A 15908-nucleotide genomic window follows, 5' to 3' on the forward strand; every position below is an offset into this window, starting at 1 on the left:
AATATGTGATCATAGATAGATTTAGTTACAATCATAGTGAAAATGATTCTATGTTATAATTAATGAACGAGATTATTTAAAATACTTTTTAGTTATGATAGTAAACTTTTGAGCTCATAAGGTTACAATGACATACAATTATAAGATGATATATATTACCAAGGAGATTGTTAGAATTATGGATGCGAAAATATATAATAAGTACTAATTTTGTGTTATTCACTTTAATGAAAGATTTGTTAAAATAAAAATGATTTAATAAGGTTAAGGTTAATTGGGTTAAATTTAAATAATTCATGGATTAAATATGTGCAGATTTTATGATAGATTCTAATCATATGTGCTTCTTTGCACTCGAACTCACGTCTTCTTAGATTGGTAACAATGCTCATACCAACTAAATTAATACTCAAATGACAATTAGAAATTCAGTTTACTGTACAAAAGTTACATATTAGGTTATGATGCTCAAATTACTAACTTTTTTGACATATATTTGAAATCAAAACTACAAAATTTAAAAATTTAAAAATATTAATAAATTTAAATACGCTTACAAATCCATTTTTATTTTTAATGATTTGAATATATACTAGTAAAATAAATTTTATACGATTTTAATAAAATTTAAGAATGTTGTTAATCGGAATGCGCTTCAGAAAAGCTACAGTGAGCACCAGGCATACTGTAAAAGAAATCTACTGAATGATGATGCTAGCTGGGAACCAATATTATGGTTGCTGTCAAAAACAAAGATTTCCGTTGGAACCCACTACTTGCCTAAGCAACTTGAATAATATTTGTTAACACCATGGCCAATGGTAAAAATACTTCTATCATTTTCAAGGGGCATGGAGTTCAAATTTAATACAGGAATTGAGAATTTGAGATTAATGATTTGACTAGATTTCGAAATCATTCACTTTCTATAATAAACACTTAAAACACAACCATTCCTCCAATATTTTTGTTGCTAATCTTGTTTATTTTTCTAGGTTAAATTTTCTTTCAAAGAAATCTAGGCCATTTTTACTGGGGAAACCCAAACAAACAAGGTCAAAGATAGAGTAGAAAGCTTTTCTTCTTATAAAAAATACAGAAAAAAAAATTTCCCACTTTGTGGTCGGTATCAGGAAATGCACTTTAAGTGGATGGAAAAGAGCACTAGCTAGAAAATAAAAGCAGTCTTTAGAATAGTTCCAGATGATTCTTAATGCTGCAATCTCTTCTTCTGTACTGTAGTTTCTCATTCCTCTCTTGTTATTTTCAGCTTTCAAATTAGTTCCCCACTTTCTTTCTCTCATGGTTTTATTTCCATCACATAACAAGTAACATATAGGTTTAAACATAGTAAAACAATGAGCATCATTATTTCTCTCATGCTCTTGGTTTGTCTCATTTCCTGCACTACAGCTCGAGATTCCAGCAGAGAAGCTCTACAAGTTACAATTGGTATTGGCAATGGCAACTTAAGCAAGGGCTGTAATGATAGACACCATAATCTTCCATTCAAACTCAATTGTAAGTTGCCAGCAACCCCCTTAGCAAATGAAGTATTGAAGTTTGCTGATCAAAGACTGGCTTTAGTGCATCCCATAATCCAAAAATTTAAGTCTTTAATCACTTCAGATCCTCTTGGAATCACCCAAACTTGGGTGGGTTCAGATATTTGTAGTTACAAAGGGTTCTACTGTGATAATCCACCAGATAACAAGTCAGCCATTGCTGTTGCTTCAATCGATTTCAATGGATTTCAGTTGTCAGCCCCTTCACTCGATGGTTTCTTGGATCAGCTTCCAGATATTGCCCTCTTCCATGCCAACTCCAACAATTTTAGTGGCTCTCTTTCGCCAAACATCGCCAAGCTTCGGTATCTATATGAGCTTGATATAAGCAACAACCGATTTTCAGGGCCATTTCCAGATGCTGTTCTAAACATGCCTGGTTTAACATTCTTGGATATTCGTTTCAACTTCTTCACTGGGTCAGTTCCTTCTCAAATTTTTACTCAAAATCTCGACGCCCTTTTTATCAACAACAACGAGTTCATGATCCATCTGCCTGATAATATTGTCAACACCCATATTTTTTATCTCACTTTGGCCAACAACAAGTTCAATGGTCCACTTCCAAGAACCATTTTCAAAGCATTCTCTTCGTTAGCTGAGGTTCTTCTTTTAAACGACCAGCTTACAGGTTGTATACCCTATGAGATTGGTTTGCTTAAGGAAGCTGTCGTTTTTGATGTCGGGAACAACCAGTTGACTGGTCATTTACCTTTCTCATTAGCTTGTATGGAGAATTTGGAACAGTTGAACTTCGCTGGTAATCTTCTGTTTGGAGCGGTCCCTGAGGTGGTTTGCGAGCTTGGCAAACTGATGAATTTATCATTGTCTGACAACTATTTCATACATGTTGGCCCCATGTGTCGGATTTTGATTGAGAGAGGAGTGTTGGATGTTAGAAACAACTGCATTCCCGATCTTCCATTTCAGAGATCTGTAGAGGAGTGTGCAAATTTCTTTGCTCATCCAAGATTCTGCCCTCGCATGTGGTCTTACAATTACATCCCATGCTACCATTTTCCTTCTAGTTCTTCAATCCCTGATATGGCTCCTTCACCTTAATCCCCTTAATGGGGTTTTGTTCGTTTTCTTGGTTTATGTTCTTGTTTTTGATAAACTATTCTTTCACTTCTATGTAATCATAATATAACTTTGTCTATCATGAAAACCTGAAGAACGCTATTATCGTTTGTGTTTGACAGGTACTTCATTTTTCCCTTCTAAATGAACGAAAGATTATCAATAAATTTAAGCTAAATACTCAAATTGGAACACAATTTTTTGTAAGTTACTTATATAAGAGTCAAACATTTTAAAATGAACAGAAAATTTTTTAACTTTTATAAAAGTACTCAAATAAAAGTTAAATGTTTTTTAAAGTGTTCAAATAAAACTTTTCAAATGTTAACATTCACCTCTCTTTTACTTAAACTAGTTGAAGTGTGTGAAAAATTCTATTTGAACACTTTTGTAAATATTAGACTTTTATATGATCAATTTTAAAGATTTGACCTTCACATAAACAATCCCTAAAAAGTTGGATTTAATTTAAGCATTTAACCCTAAATTTACTTGGAAACTATTTATAAACTTTATGAGTATAATTTAAGACTACATTTTAATCTTTTGACCACAAGGATTGCATTAAATCTAAAGTCGAATTAGATCAGATACTGTTCAAGAGGCAAGCTTTTCATGCATTGTTTATAAGCTCAAATCTAAAACCTTAGTTAGGAGATATCAAATTTGTTACCATTTCACTCCATGTACTGCAAAATATTTACAAACTAGGAAAGATGTAAACAGAAAAGTTGGATCTAAAGCGTATGAATAATTTGAGAATCATTTGAACAAGTGGAAAACCGGGAAATAGATTCTGGTTTTAACTATTCCTATGCAATTACTAAAAAACCAGCTACTATGCAAAAATGCATTAGTAATAGTATTACATAATCCCTCCAAATTAGTGTGTAATAGTAGTACATAATCCCTCCAAATTAGTGTGTACCATGACTCTTTTCAAAGAAAAACACCACATGACACAATGGGGGAGTTTAAAGGTGCTTTTGGAGAGAGTAATGGTCCCATTGAAGCATGGAAATATGGCATCTTTGCCGACTCGATAGCTTGCCACTGTAAACTCACTTTTGTGTTCACAAAGTGGCTCACCTACACAACCAAGGGTTTTCAAGTCTCAACTAACCCACAAAATTACAAGTTCCTAACTCAAACTATGTGGTCCAGCTCAAAAAGATACCCCATTAGAGACTAAAACATGATTAAGAAAAATGCATCATGAAGAGCAAGCAGCTTTATCATTGGTCGCCGCCTTTGATTTTTTTTATTTAAATGTTTTTCAAATTGTTATAATGGAGAACTACTGACACTTGAGTGGGAGTTTTCTTTGGTATTTCATGATTATAATTAAGAATCATTCTTTGGGGAACCACTTTTTTTTTTTTTAAGCTTATGTTTTTTGATAGGCGTATTTCCTTTATTATTATTATTATAAAATAGGCTTATATCTTTATCATACGTTATGGGTGACATATATCCAGATCATTGCCAACTTTGCATCCACTTTTATTGGACTTTGATCAAATTACATTATCTTCATTAGGTTCTTCTTTAAAATGTGATCAAATTATATTGTTTTTGAAAAAGATAAATTAATATAAATTTTATGATTCGAATAATAAAAATGTTAAAAATTAAGAGAAACAATTTGATTTGTGGAACGATAAAAATGTGTAAATATACACAATCGTAACAAGTAATAAAATGACAAGTAAATGTCGAATTATTGTACCCACAGGAATTGTGAAAGGAATTATTTATGAATGCAATTTAAAAAACACTTTGGCGAAGAAAAATATTTTTCTTTGAGGAGGTGAATAAAAACTAGGATTTTAACTAAGTAAAATAAATAAAAATAAAATAAATCCAATGCACGATTTCAACAGATGATTTTAATAAAGATGACATAGTTGTGTTAGATTAATTACATTTCTTAACTTTGAATTACTAAACTCATGTTTATGTTATTATGAATAAATTCAAGACAACTCGGTAATTTGCTAACTTATGAACATACTTAGTTACTAAAATCCATTTATCTCTTGACTATATTTCTATGTCAATTCAACTGGTTAAAAAAATGTGCTAATGCACATACATACTTATGAAATTAAAATAATCTCTCGTACATATGTCTATGCCAATTCAAACAATTAATTCAATCTCATAAGCACATAAAAGATTACGCGAGGCAACAATGTATTTCTTCCTTGAAACAATATAATCACAATAATCTTGCAAGTTATGCAAGGCTAATGTATCATTAGATAACATTGCTAATTTAACCCTCAGCTACCTTAGATGATTAAACATGCACTAATTAAGTATCGTGTCAATTAATTACAATTTCAATCCGTTTAAATAATTAATTCATTAGTTACCTTACAATTGTAATGCTAGAATAACTAAGTCATGGTTTTACTTAATCAAACATCTTACCGAGGCCTATAACAACACAAACACAATTTTAATAAATTAAGTAGATGAAATGCAATCAACCTAACACGAATTAAATTTAAGCCATATTAATTAAATTAAACATATCAACATCACAAATATTCATAAACATGTTCATCATAACAACAAAATTAAAAGGATAGGGAACAAGAATCAAATCCGGTGATCCTCCGAGGGTTGACTTAGTTTGCTCCGCTCCTCCTTCTCCACTTGTTCTTGTTGAACTGAGGCCTCCACAAACACTTGAATGCTGCTCCAAATGGTGGTTGATTGACTCATTTTCAAGAGGTGAAATCGGCAAGGGAATAGGGGAAGGAAATGAGGGAAAATGAAAGGGAATGAAGAGAGAAAAATGAGAGAGAAGTGAAGAGATGAGAAGGGTTGAGATCTGTTTGAAGTGAGCAGTGAATGGGGTATTTATAGATTGAGAATGCTGCTAAAAATAGCCAAAATCAGCAGCCAAAGACTCCCCGCATGGCCAGCCACACATGTGTCATGTTTGAAGATTTCAAACATGCTATTTTTAGGTAGGGCCAAATCTTGAAAGGCATGAATAGTGGAGGGATTTGAATGCAAATTGAAGGAGTCTTCAAGGGCCATTTTGCAAGCCAAATAATCAGAAAAAAAGCTGATTGGGTCAACATGTGGGACAATTTTGGGCTGCCCAGTGCTCGGTTGGATCGGCTTTCTCGATTTAGCTCAACTGAGCCCCTTTGCATAACTAATTAATAATAATTTATTTAACCCAAATTAAATTGGATTAAAGTTAAAATTAATTATATTATGAATTAATACACATAATTTGGACTGTCTTAGGCTGAAAAATTAATTCACCTTGATGCTTCAAAATTGCTTCTCGGTTTTGCGCTTTTAGCAGTGTTTGCCAAGCAGTTTTTAGCCCTTTGTGCAAATCTATCAAAAATAATAATAAAATAATAAAAATTTGATATAAAATTAATTAAAATTCAACATGTTCATAATTTAAGTGCAATTTAATTATTTTATAATTATTATATATTTTTCGACAAGAATTTTACCAAAACTACATGAATTTCAGTTAAAAAGGGCATGAAAAAGTGTATATTTTTGTGTTTCCACACCCCCAAACTTAATTCAATGCTCGTCCCAAGTAATTCACGAATTTGAAAAGAATTTCTCAGAAACACCTTTGAAAAATTCCTTCAGAACAAATTCTTCCCAAAATTATGATTTTAGTATACTTATGTTGAAGAACAAGAATTTTGATATTTATGATACTTAAGTATACATATCATTCAAATTAATCTCAATCATTCTTATGATAGCAAAAATAGACTAAATGCTTCCAAATAGAGACATGTTAAATCCCTACTAATTTGATTTTATTCCTTTATTCAAGATTAAGCTACAATCATTAAGTTTAAATTATGTCCTCATATATTGAACATAGCAATTTCTCTCCACTAATGAGGTAGTATAGAAACTTGAATCAATAGGTCTTTAAAAAGGTTGTAATGTGGCTAGGCTAGGCGTAGGTAAAAGATAGATAAATTTAGGCTAAAAACCCTAGACTCAGCTTCAATTGGATCTTCAGAATAATTACCTTCAATACACCAACTTACTTTGCTTTCATATGCTCTTTTGTACATCTATTTTCTTTCAAGTACATATGCTCTCTTTTTTTTTTCTTTTTCTTTTTCTTTTTTTTCACGAGCATTTTACTGTATGTACTACAATTTGTTTGAGCAGTTGATACTTCTTTTCAACTCCCTCAAACTTATTTTCAAAGAATATTCTGTGTAACACCCCTAACCCGTATCCACCGCTGAAATAGAGCTAAGAGGTATTACCGATCAATATGCTACATATAGCTTACATTTAACAACATTATGTACTCATACTCATACATCATTCAATACAACCATATAGTCCCTTATAAAGGCCTACGATACCTTAAATATGCTTTAGAATTGGTTCGGGACTAAACCGATATCATACAAAAATTTTGGAAACTTAGAAAATTTTCAAACATACAGGGGTCACACGTCCGTGTGAACAGGCCGTGTGCCTTACACGGCTCTAGACACGCCCCTGTCCCAGGCCATGTGGAAACAGGGCATACATACTGACTTGGGTCACATGGCCAACCACACGCCCGTGTGTCCAACCCGTGCGCCCTCGAAGTGGCCACGCACACATGTGTGCCAGGCCGTGCCAAAACTGTAGGTTATACTGACTTATGCAACACGGCCAAGTCACACACCCGTGTGTTAGGCCATGTGCCAATTAGGGGGTATACTGACTTGTACCACACGGCCAGTCACACGCCAGTGTGTGAGACCGTGTGGAGCTCACTGGCTTCGCTCACTGGCTTCATTTTAATAACCACACCAGGGAAGACACGACTGTGTAACATGATCGTGTGTCACACACGGCTGAGACATATGCCCGTGTCTCTGCCTGTGTGGACAAAAATAAGCCATTTGCAAGGCCAATTTGCCACCCTTATTCATGCACACCTAAACAATCCAAATGGTACCATTTCATCATACAATTAGGCAGCCAAAACATCAACCAAATGCACAATTCATATAATATCCATTTCAACCAAATTCAATACTCAATTCAAGACCAATCACTTATTCAAATACTTATCCACTCAACCTCTAAAATCATACTTCATCAAAGCATTTCTCAAACATTATACTCCATAAATCAATTTGCAACTATAAAACCTTAACCATATTCATACCAAACATACCAAAATAAGCTATCACTCATGGCTATATATACAACCTAAACATATACATTTACAAGCCATTTCTAATAGCTAAACACACATCAATATTAACATCATTTACAAGCCAACTCTCACGGCTATAATCACAACCAAAATACCACAAGTAGCCTATACATACCATATACCATATTTATACAACTCAAAAGTACCAAGTAGATGTTTAATAGTGCAATGATGTTCTCGACGACTCCCGGATTTGAGCTAGCCTTGATTTAGTATAAAACATAGAAAAATAACACGAAGTAAGCTTCATAGCTTAGTAAACACGTATGTAATTAACTTAATTCATCAAATAAAGGTAAATAAACCAATTTCACATTATCTACAAACCTTTCTTATGTCTTAAAACATGATTAAATACCATCTCATTGAACTTTCTTTATTTAATACTCGAATAGGTTCTGTACATACCTGTATCGCCTCGTATACATACCTATATTGCCTCGTACTAACCGCTTTCTCAACCACATCATTCCTTTACCCGTTGAACCATTCAGAATAGAAATTAGATACTTATAAGTCTCGTATGATAAGTACCTATACCATGGTCCGTAGCCAAATCAAGGTAACTTATTTGAAGAATTATTTTCATGGCCCGAAGCCAAAACATCCGATATGCATGGCCTAAAGCCAAATTGGTATAACTCGCACCCGAAGTGTTAATATCATGGCCCGAAGCCAACTCATTCGATATGCATGTCTCGAAGCCAAACCGATATATTATCTTATAACACGTCACAAGTATCCAAATCATTCCTAAAGTCCAACCGGGATTTCTAGCTTATCGATTACATCTTCGAATAATTCGGTAGAGTCGTATTTATAATTCATACATTAATGAAAATATCATAATTACAGTTTAGGCAATATCAAAGCATTTATCATACGTTTATAATGAAATCATCACATACGAACTTACCTAGGGTATGAAAACGACGAAATGAGTCAATTACTCGATAATCTTGCCTTTCTCCCAATTTAATTTCGGATTCTTCTTTTCTTAATCTAATTGCTTAAATTATTCCTAGCCGAATGAAAAACCCTAGTTCCTCTTGTTCTTCTTTTAATTTTGGTTCAACAAGATGATAATGGATGAAATTTGTGTTTTATTTTACTTATTTTAACATTATTTACAAATTACCATAATTAACCTTAAAAATATTCCATAATTACACCAAATACCATGCCATTATCATCCACTATCATAGTAATGGTCTATTTACCACTAAGGACCTTAACTTTAAGTTTCTATAGCTATTAAATACCTTTAGCTAATAGAACGACACTTTTGCATTTTACCTGATTTAGTCCTTTTTCTCAAATTAAGCAATTAAACGAAAAAATTAGCTCACGAAATTTTCACACATACATACTATCATGCTGTAAACACCAAAAATAATATTAAAATAATTTTTTGATATCGGATTTGTGATTTCAAAACCACTATTCTAATTTAACTAAAACCGAGCTGTTACATTATAAATAGTACTGAGTCTAGTGTTTGGAACAATTTAAAGATAATTAAGAGAGAAGTGATGGCTAAATATTGCAACGGTTCAAATAAAATTATGCGATATAGTCTCAAAGTTGGGTTTCAAGGGATAAAATTTCATCAAGGTTGGCTTGAAGGCTCAAATGGTCCAAACAATAGTTGTCTAAATCATTTTCAACATTCCATGCTTCCTAGGATTTTTCCTCAAGAAACTACTAAGTCAGCTCTAGAGACTTAAACTTTCATGCATGCCTAACTTTCCTAAGGAACTAAAAAATTTTATGATATAATTTGCATGCTTTATTAAGAGTACATTTATGTCATAATTCAGCCAGCATAGCAATTATTGAAATAATAGAATTTTATTCATACTAAAGATTAGCATACTTAACAAAATTTCAAAATTTTGAACAAAATATATCATAATCATAATTAGAAGAAAAATTTTTTCTGAGAGGAAATAATTTCAATTTTTCGATCCCCTACTTAAGATGAACAATGTCCTTATTGTTAGAAGTGAATAGATATTATACACCAGGTAGGATTCTAGAAAAAATGAGGTGAGTCAATTTGATTGCTTAAGTACCAAGTTCTCTCTAGATCCAATCCAAGACATGTATATATATATTGCCACACTTTGTACTTTGCAATTGGTTCATTTTTATTTATGATTTCCACCTCTTGTTTTATTATGCGAAAAATAAAAATCCTAAGAGAACTTAATCCTAAAACATTAAATAACCTAGGAAAGAAAATGAAATAAAGTAAAGATCCCCTCTTTTTATTTATTTACAGATCCCTCAGAATTTAACTCATATTTTTCCTTCCTTGACATTGGAGTCCATGGTTTGAGTATAAAGTTTGGAAATTCAGGCACAAAAACAAACGGGTTATGAAATATATATTTAAATGCATCTCTAATTGAGTCATCCTATATTTTTGAGTATCTCCAGTAATCTTGTTGCTGCAACTACATGTGTTGTAGCATAGCTATTATACCAAACTATTCACTTTGTGGAATGGTGCTAGATAAATGGACTCTCAGCGTCAAACTTAGGAAATCTATTAAGGGTGGATTTAGTTTTGGGCAGGTGGGTGAGTAATTGAGGGTAATGTTTAGAGTTGAAGACGGTGGAAATTTTAAGGATAGTTTAGGTGCGGTAGTTGGGGACTTTGAATGAAGGTGTTTGGGGTGGTGATTCAAGGAGTTAAGGGCTGCAACATTAAGGGGTTAAGTGAGATGCACTATTGGGTTGCTAAGGAGTGGTGGTGGAGCAAGGTAAGGGCTATAGGTTTGTGCAAAAAAAGGTTGAATATTTCCCTTCTTAGTAGTGTCTTAAGCCCAATGACAGCTCCTTTTTGGATCCTAAGCTCCTTTATTGAAAATAAACTAAAATAAACTCAAAGAAATTAGTGTTTGGGTTAAAACTTGACCATTTATTAAACAAAACAAATATTTAAATTCTTTGAGCTACTTAGAAAAATATATTTTTGAAAAATTACTTTAAATTAAACTCCCAAGAAAGACTAGAGGTGTCATGGATGGTCTTGCTTAAGTTCCAATCTTTTAAACAGAGTTTTAATTAATATAATGAAGCAAAGAAAATTTTATCTAAGTCTACTATTTTATTCAAATGAGAAAAAAATAAAAATATAAAATAACGTTAGAGAAAGTGAAGAGAACTCCCTCCATTTTATTCAGCATCATCATTGACCATGGTGGTATCAAATGGCCATTTGTCATGCCAACTATAACCATCTAAAAAGTAATCATATTCTTTCCTATCAAATCTATCCAACATCTTATTAAGGAAAGAAAACCTGTAATGATCTTTCCTGGTGTCCTTATTTAACTTGTAACACCCTGAATTTGGGCCTAGAAGTTTTGGGCCTTGAGCATGGGAGCGGTTGAAGGCGGCTTATAATATTTTGTTGTGCATGTAAATTTCGTTAATGAAGGCTTGTTTTAGTGGTTAAGTGTACTGAGAAGTGTTGGAGAAGTCCTGGGTTCAAATCTGGACTCTAGCAAAAAAATTGGTTTAAGGTGAATCAAACCCTGGGTGTAGTAGGTAGGCCTTAAGAATATTGGTGGGGAAATTGTGTCACAAAAAGCCTTGTGGTCTAGTGGCAAAGTAGCGCCACATAAGAGGTAGGAAGGTGGCATCATAGAGTTGGCAAGGAGGTCCAGGGTTCGAAACTCATGGCAATCAAAGAGTATTTATTTTGCTAACAAGGGGCGGCAAGAGTTGGTGTTGAATTTAAACTCTGATAATGGACGGATCCGACATCGGGAAGCTAACATAAGAGTGGATGCGAAGCTGGCTTTAAATAGAGAGAACCATGAGGAGAGTAAAGGTACCTTTCTTGGCTGATCCCTTTCACTTTATGACGTGCTCGTTTGGGTTGGGCATCGGCTAAGAGTGCTCGGAGCGCGGATTAACTCCAGTCTCCTATCAGGTGTGTATTTCTCACTATTCTAGCTGTAAGATGGCTTCTTCGGGCCGCGATGGGCTGAAAGGGGCCATGTGGGCCCAATGGGCCTATGGCCCCAATTGGATAAGTTGTTTGATTGTGTAGTAAATATTGGACTAGGCTAGGTGAATCTCATATCTGTGGCTAGATTTAGGCTAAAAGGGCCACACGAGCATGTGGGCCCATTTGGGCCGAGAAGGGCTTTAGGCCCATTCGTATTGTTATCCTTGTTTAGAATACTTTAGTTTATTAAAATTACTGAAATACCCTCAGTTGTAAAATTACCAAAGTACCCTCGATTTATAAAATTACCCAAATATTCTCGATTTGTAAAATTATCGAAATACCGTCGATTGAAAAATTACTAAAATACCCTTGTAAGGTAGAAATACCGAAATACCCCTGTAGGGTAGAATTACAAAAATACCCCTGTAGGGTAAAATTACTGAAATACCCCTGTAGGGTAGAATTACCGAAATACCCTTGTAGGGTAGAAATACTGAAATATTCCTGTAGGGTAGAATTACTAAAATACCCCTGTAGGGTAGAATTACTGAAATACCCCTATAGGGTAGAATTACCGAGACCATTTTACCCCTAAGGTGTTAAATGACTGTTTTACCCTTGTGGGCAAGTGACTGACTTGGACTGTGTGGTTGACAGATTTGATTGTGAATATATATTGGTGATATGACTGACTTGACTGTGATTGTTTGATTCAAATATGGGTATGATATTCTGATTCTGTATGTTGTTTGCCATGACATGTATATCTGTTGCATGGGATATGGGTTATATTGATGGAGGAAGCGTTCTGGTGGCTATGCCACAAATATCTGTTCTGGTGGCTCTGCCACAATATCTGTATTTGGTGACTTTGTCACAATATCTGTTGACCGATCGATGGTTGAGTGCCGGTCATGTTATCGAAGGCTGTGTACCGTTATTGTGGGCTTCGTATCGATATTGTGGGCTTTGTGCCGATTATAGACCCGTTATCGATGGCTTTGTGCCAACCTAAATATGGCTTTGTGCCATCTTGACTATGGCTTCGTGCCAAACGTATTTACCTGTCGCTATATGCCTAACATATTTGTTGATGACTCTGTGTCGATCATATTTACCGAAGGCTGTGTGCCAATTATATTACCGTCACTGATGGCTATGTGCCAAAGTTATTATAGTTATCGATGGCTTTGTGCCACGTATTCTGTTAAGTGGATTTGCCACATTATCTGTTTCTAGTGGCTATGCCACAAATATCTATCCTGGTGGCTCTACCGCAATATCTGTATCTGGTGACTCTGTCACAATATTTATTCTGGCAGCCATACTGCAAATTCTGTGGCGTGTAGCCGATGGGTGGGTCGAGTTGTCTCCCCACATGGTGTAAGGTTGGTACAGAGGTGTATACGACTGGACATGGGTTGGGTTTTCTGCATACATAAAATATCTGTTCTGTATCTGTTATGGGATATGGGCTTCATTCTGAATTTGATTCTGTGGTTTGATTCTGATTCTCATTTTTATTCTAGAATGTTTCTTATTCTGTAATGGGCTAAAGCCTATCTGGCATCGTCTGTTATAATGGGCTAAGGCCCAATTGATCTTGAAATCGTAAGTAGGGTGGGGCGGACTTTTAATTCTTTTATATGGTATTGTTCCTTTTATATAGAAGGATTTCACATCGAGTTTTTGTAAACTCACCCCGTTTATTAACCTTTCAGGTAATTTCCAGCGTTAGACGGATCGGAGCTGCGAGGGGCTCGGAGGAAGCCACACACATGTTTACGTTACAGTTTTGATTATTACTTTTAAATGTTTTTATATGGGTTGTAGTAAAGCCGTTGTAATTTTCTGGATTTCAAATTTGGAATTTTATTTATTGTTGCTATAATTGCTAGTATTAGAACATGGTTTTCCAAAGCAACTACTTTTGTTCAAAACATCACGTATTCGTAATTGTTTTTAAATTAAGCTTCTGCAGCTGGCAAGGTTTTTAGAAAGTTGTTAAGAATGTTATTCAGCTGAGGTTTAAGTTTTTAATTTTTAAGAAGGGTTTTTAATGGAAACATGGTTTTCGAAAAACACTTCAATGTGACATGCCAGATTCGAGCCAAACTTCCAGGCCGGGTTTGGGGTGTTACATAACTTCCTATAATTCCTACAAATCCTCCAACCCGTGACTTGAATATCTGTAATAATCCATTTGACACCCATCTTGTGCCTTTCCAAAATCACATTTGCCTCTTCTTCTTGATTTTTGGTAAACTCAACTGAAATAATGACAGGTAGAGTCGAAGACAGGCCCAAATAGTCATATTTCAAATGATGAGACAAAATCTTTAGTTCCAATTTAGTTGGCTCTTCAATCAACGACTTTGGTTGCGTATACTCTTGATATGATAATTCTAATGATTCAGTGGAACTTCTTGAGTGAATTCCTTCGAATTAGCTTCTAACCAAGCCAAACATTCCTTGTCTTCATCATCACTTGGTAAATCCTCCAGTAGAATATGCTTTAATGGATCGTTTAGAGAATTGAGCTCTAATTCTGTAGAAGCCAATGATTCCATATTACAAATAGCAAAGTAGTCTTCAACTGTATCTGAGGATTTAACAGCATCAAAGTCATTAAAAGTCACCTCGTCATCAAAGATCTCTTTCAACTGAGTATCATTTTGCTGCTTCTAGAATCGTTGAGGATATAACAATGGTGGAATCTTAGCTTTTATCGACAACTCTTCTGTGGAAATTTTTCTATATCTGAAAAGGGTGTTAGGTAATCAAAACTAACTGGTTTAAAGTTTACCTCATCAAGGATCACCGTATCTGACTTTTTTGGAACAGGAGTTTCAACATTCAGTTGAACTTCCTCTTTGCCTTGAGCTACAATAGGCTTATCTTCAACCTCGGCAGCTTTGGTTTCCCATATCTTCCCACTTCATAAAGTGATAGTTTTGCAATGCTCTTTGTCTGTGCTTCTCAGGTTTTCTGTATCACTTGGTCAAATACCTTGGGGTCTGCTTTTGAGCTCATTGGCTAGCTGTCCCACTTGGTTTCCTAAATTCTTCAATGTTGCTACTTGGCTTTGGATTAGTTCATCATTCTTCGTTATGTACGCCTTTAGCAAATTCTCAAGATTAATTGGAGATTTAGTTGGTGTGGGTTGTTACACCTGTTGAGAATATTTTGGCAGATAATTTGGTTGAAATGACATAGAAGAGTCACTATTGATTACTCCATGGAGAAATTGGATGATTCTGTCATGAAGAGTTGTAATAATTTGACTGTGGAACATTCCAATTTTGATTTCTCATGTAATATTTTGACTCTTGATTCGATAGGCAATTTTCAAATAAATGGCCATCTCCACAGTATTCACAAGAAATATCCTCGAACTGGTTCAGTTACTTACCTATCAGATTACCATTGAAACCACTAACAGTTATGTTCTTAAGCATAGAAGGCATAGAGGATACCTGGGCTGCCAAAGAAGCAAGTGTGTCCCTTTCATGTACTCTTGCTACTTAACTTTCTGAGGCTACTCAATTTGTTGGCCACTGATAGTTATTGCTAGCAATGTTTTCAATAATCTCGGAAGCATCGTTATAAGACTTAGAAAGAAGGGCTCCATTTGCCGAAGCATCCACCATCATTCTAGTATGAATATTGAGACCAATATAGAAAGTCTCCATTTGAACACAACAAGGAATGCCGTTATGAGGGCACTTTCGTAATAACTCTTTGAATCACTCCCATGCCTCATATAAAGATTCTTCGTCAAGTTGTTGATATGAAGTGATTTCATTTTAGACCTTGATGGTTAAAGATGGAGGGAAATATTTCATTAAGAAACGTTCGACCAACTCTTGCCATGTAGTTATGGAACGGATGGTAGGGAGTTCAACCACGCTCGTGCTCTATCTCTTAAGGAGTATGGAAATAATCTCAGTCTCAAGGCATTCTCAGTCACCCCGACTAGTTTAAATGAGTCACTCACTTCCATGAATAGCCGAAGATGAAGTTGTGGATCTTCAGTAGGAATCCCACTAAATTGACCCAT

General features: G+C 34.6%; 1 protein-coding gene and 1 non-coding gene across 2 annotated transcripts; both read left to right on the forward strand.

The window, feature by feature from the left end:
- The first annotated feature begins 1125 nt into the window (after window positions 1–1125).
- On the forward strand, window positions 1126–2812 carry LOC108482588 (uncharacterized protein At4g06744-like). Its single transcript, XM_017785718.2, has one exon. The coding sequence runs from the start codon at window positions 1359–1361 to the stop codon at window positions 2625–2627; it is 1269 nt and encodes a 422-aa protein (XP_017641207.1). The 5' UTR covers window positions 1126–1358; the 3' UTR covers window positions 2628–2812.
- Window positions 2813–15556: 12744 nt separating this feature from the next.
- Window positions 15557–15663, forward strand: LOC128281824 (small nucleolar RNA R71). The gene has a single exon (XR_008272095.1). It is a non-coding gene; the product is annotated as a small nucleolar RNA R71 (small nucleolar RNA).
- Window positions 15664–15908: the final 245 nt, after the last annotated feature.

Source organism: Gossypium arboreum, chromosome 1, assembly GCF_025698485.1.
Source record: "Gossypium arboreum isolate Shixiya-1 chromosome 1, ASM2569848v2, whole genome shotgun sequence".
Lineage (NCBI taxonomy): Eukaryota > Viridiplantae > Streptophyta > Magnoliopsida > Malvales > Malvaceae > Gossypium > Gossypium arboreum.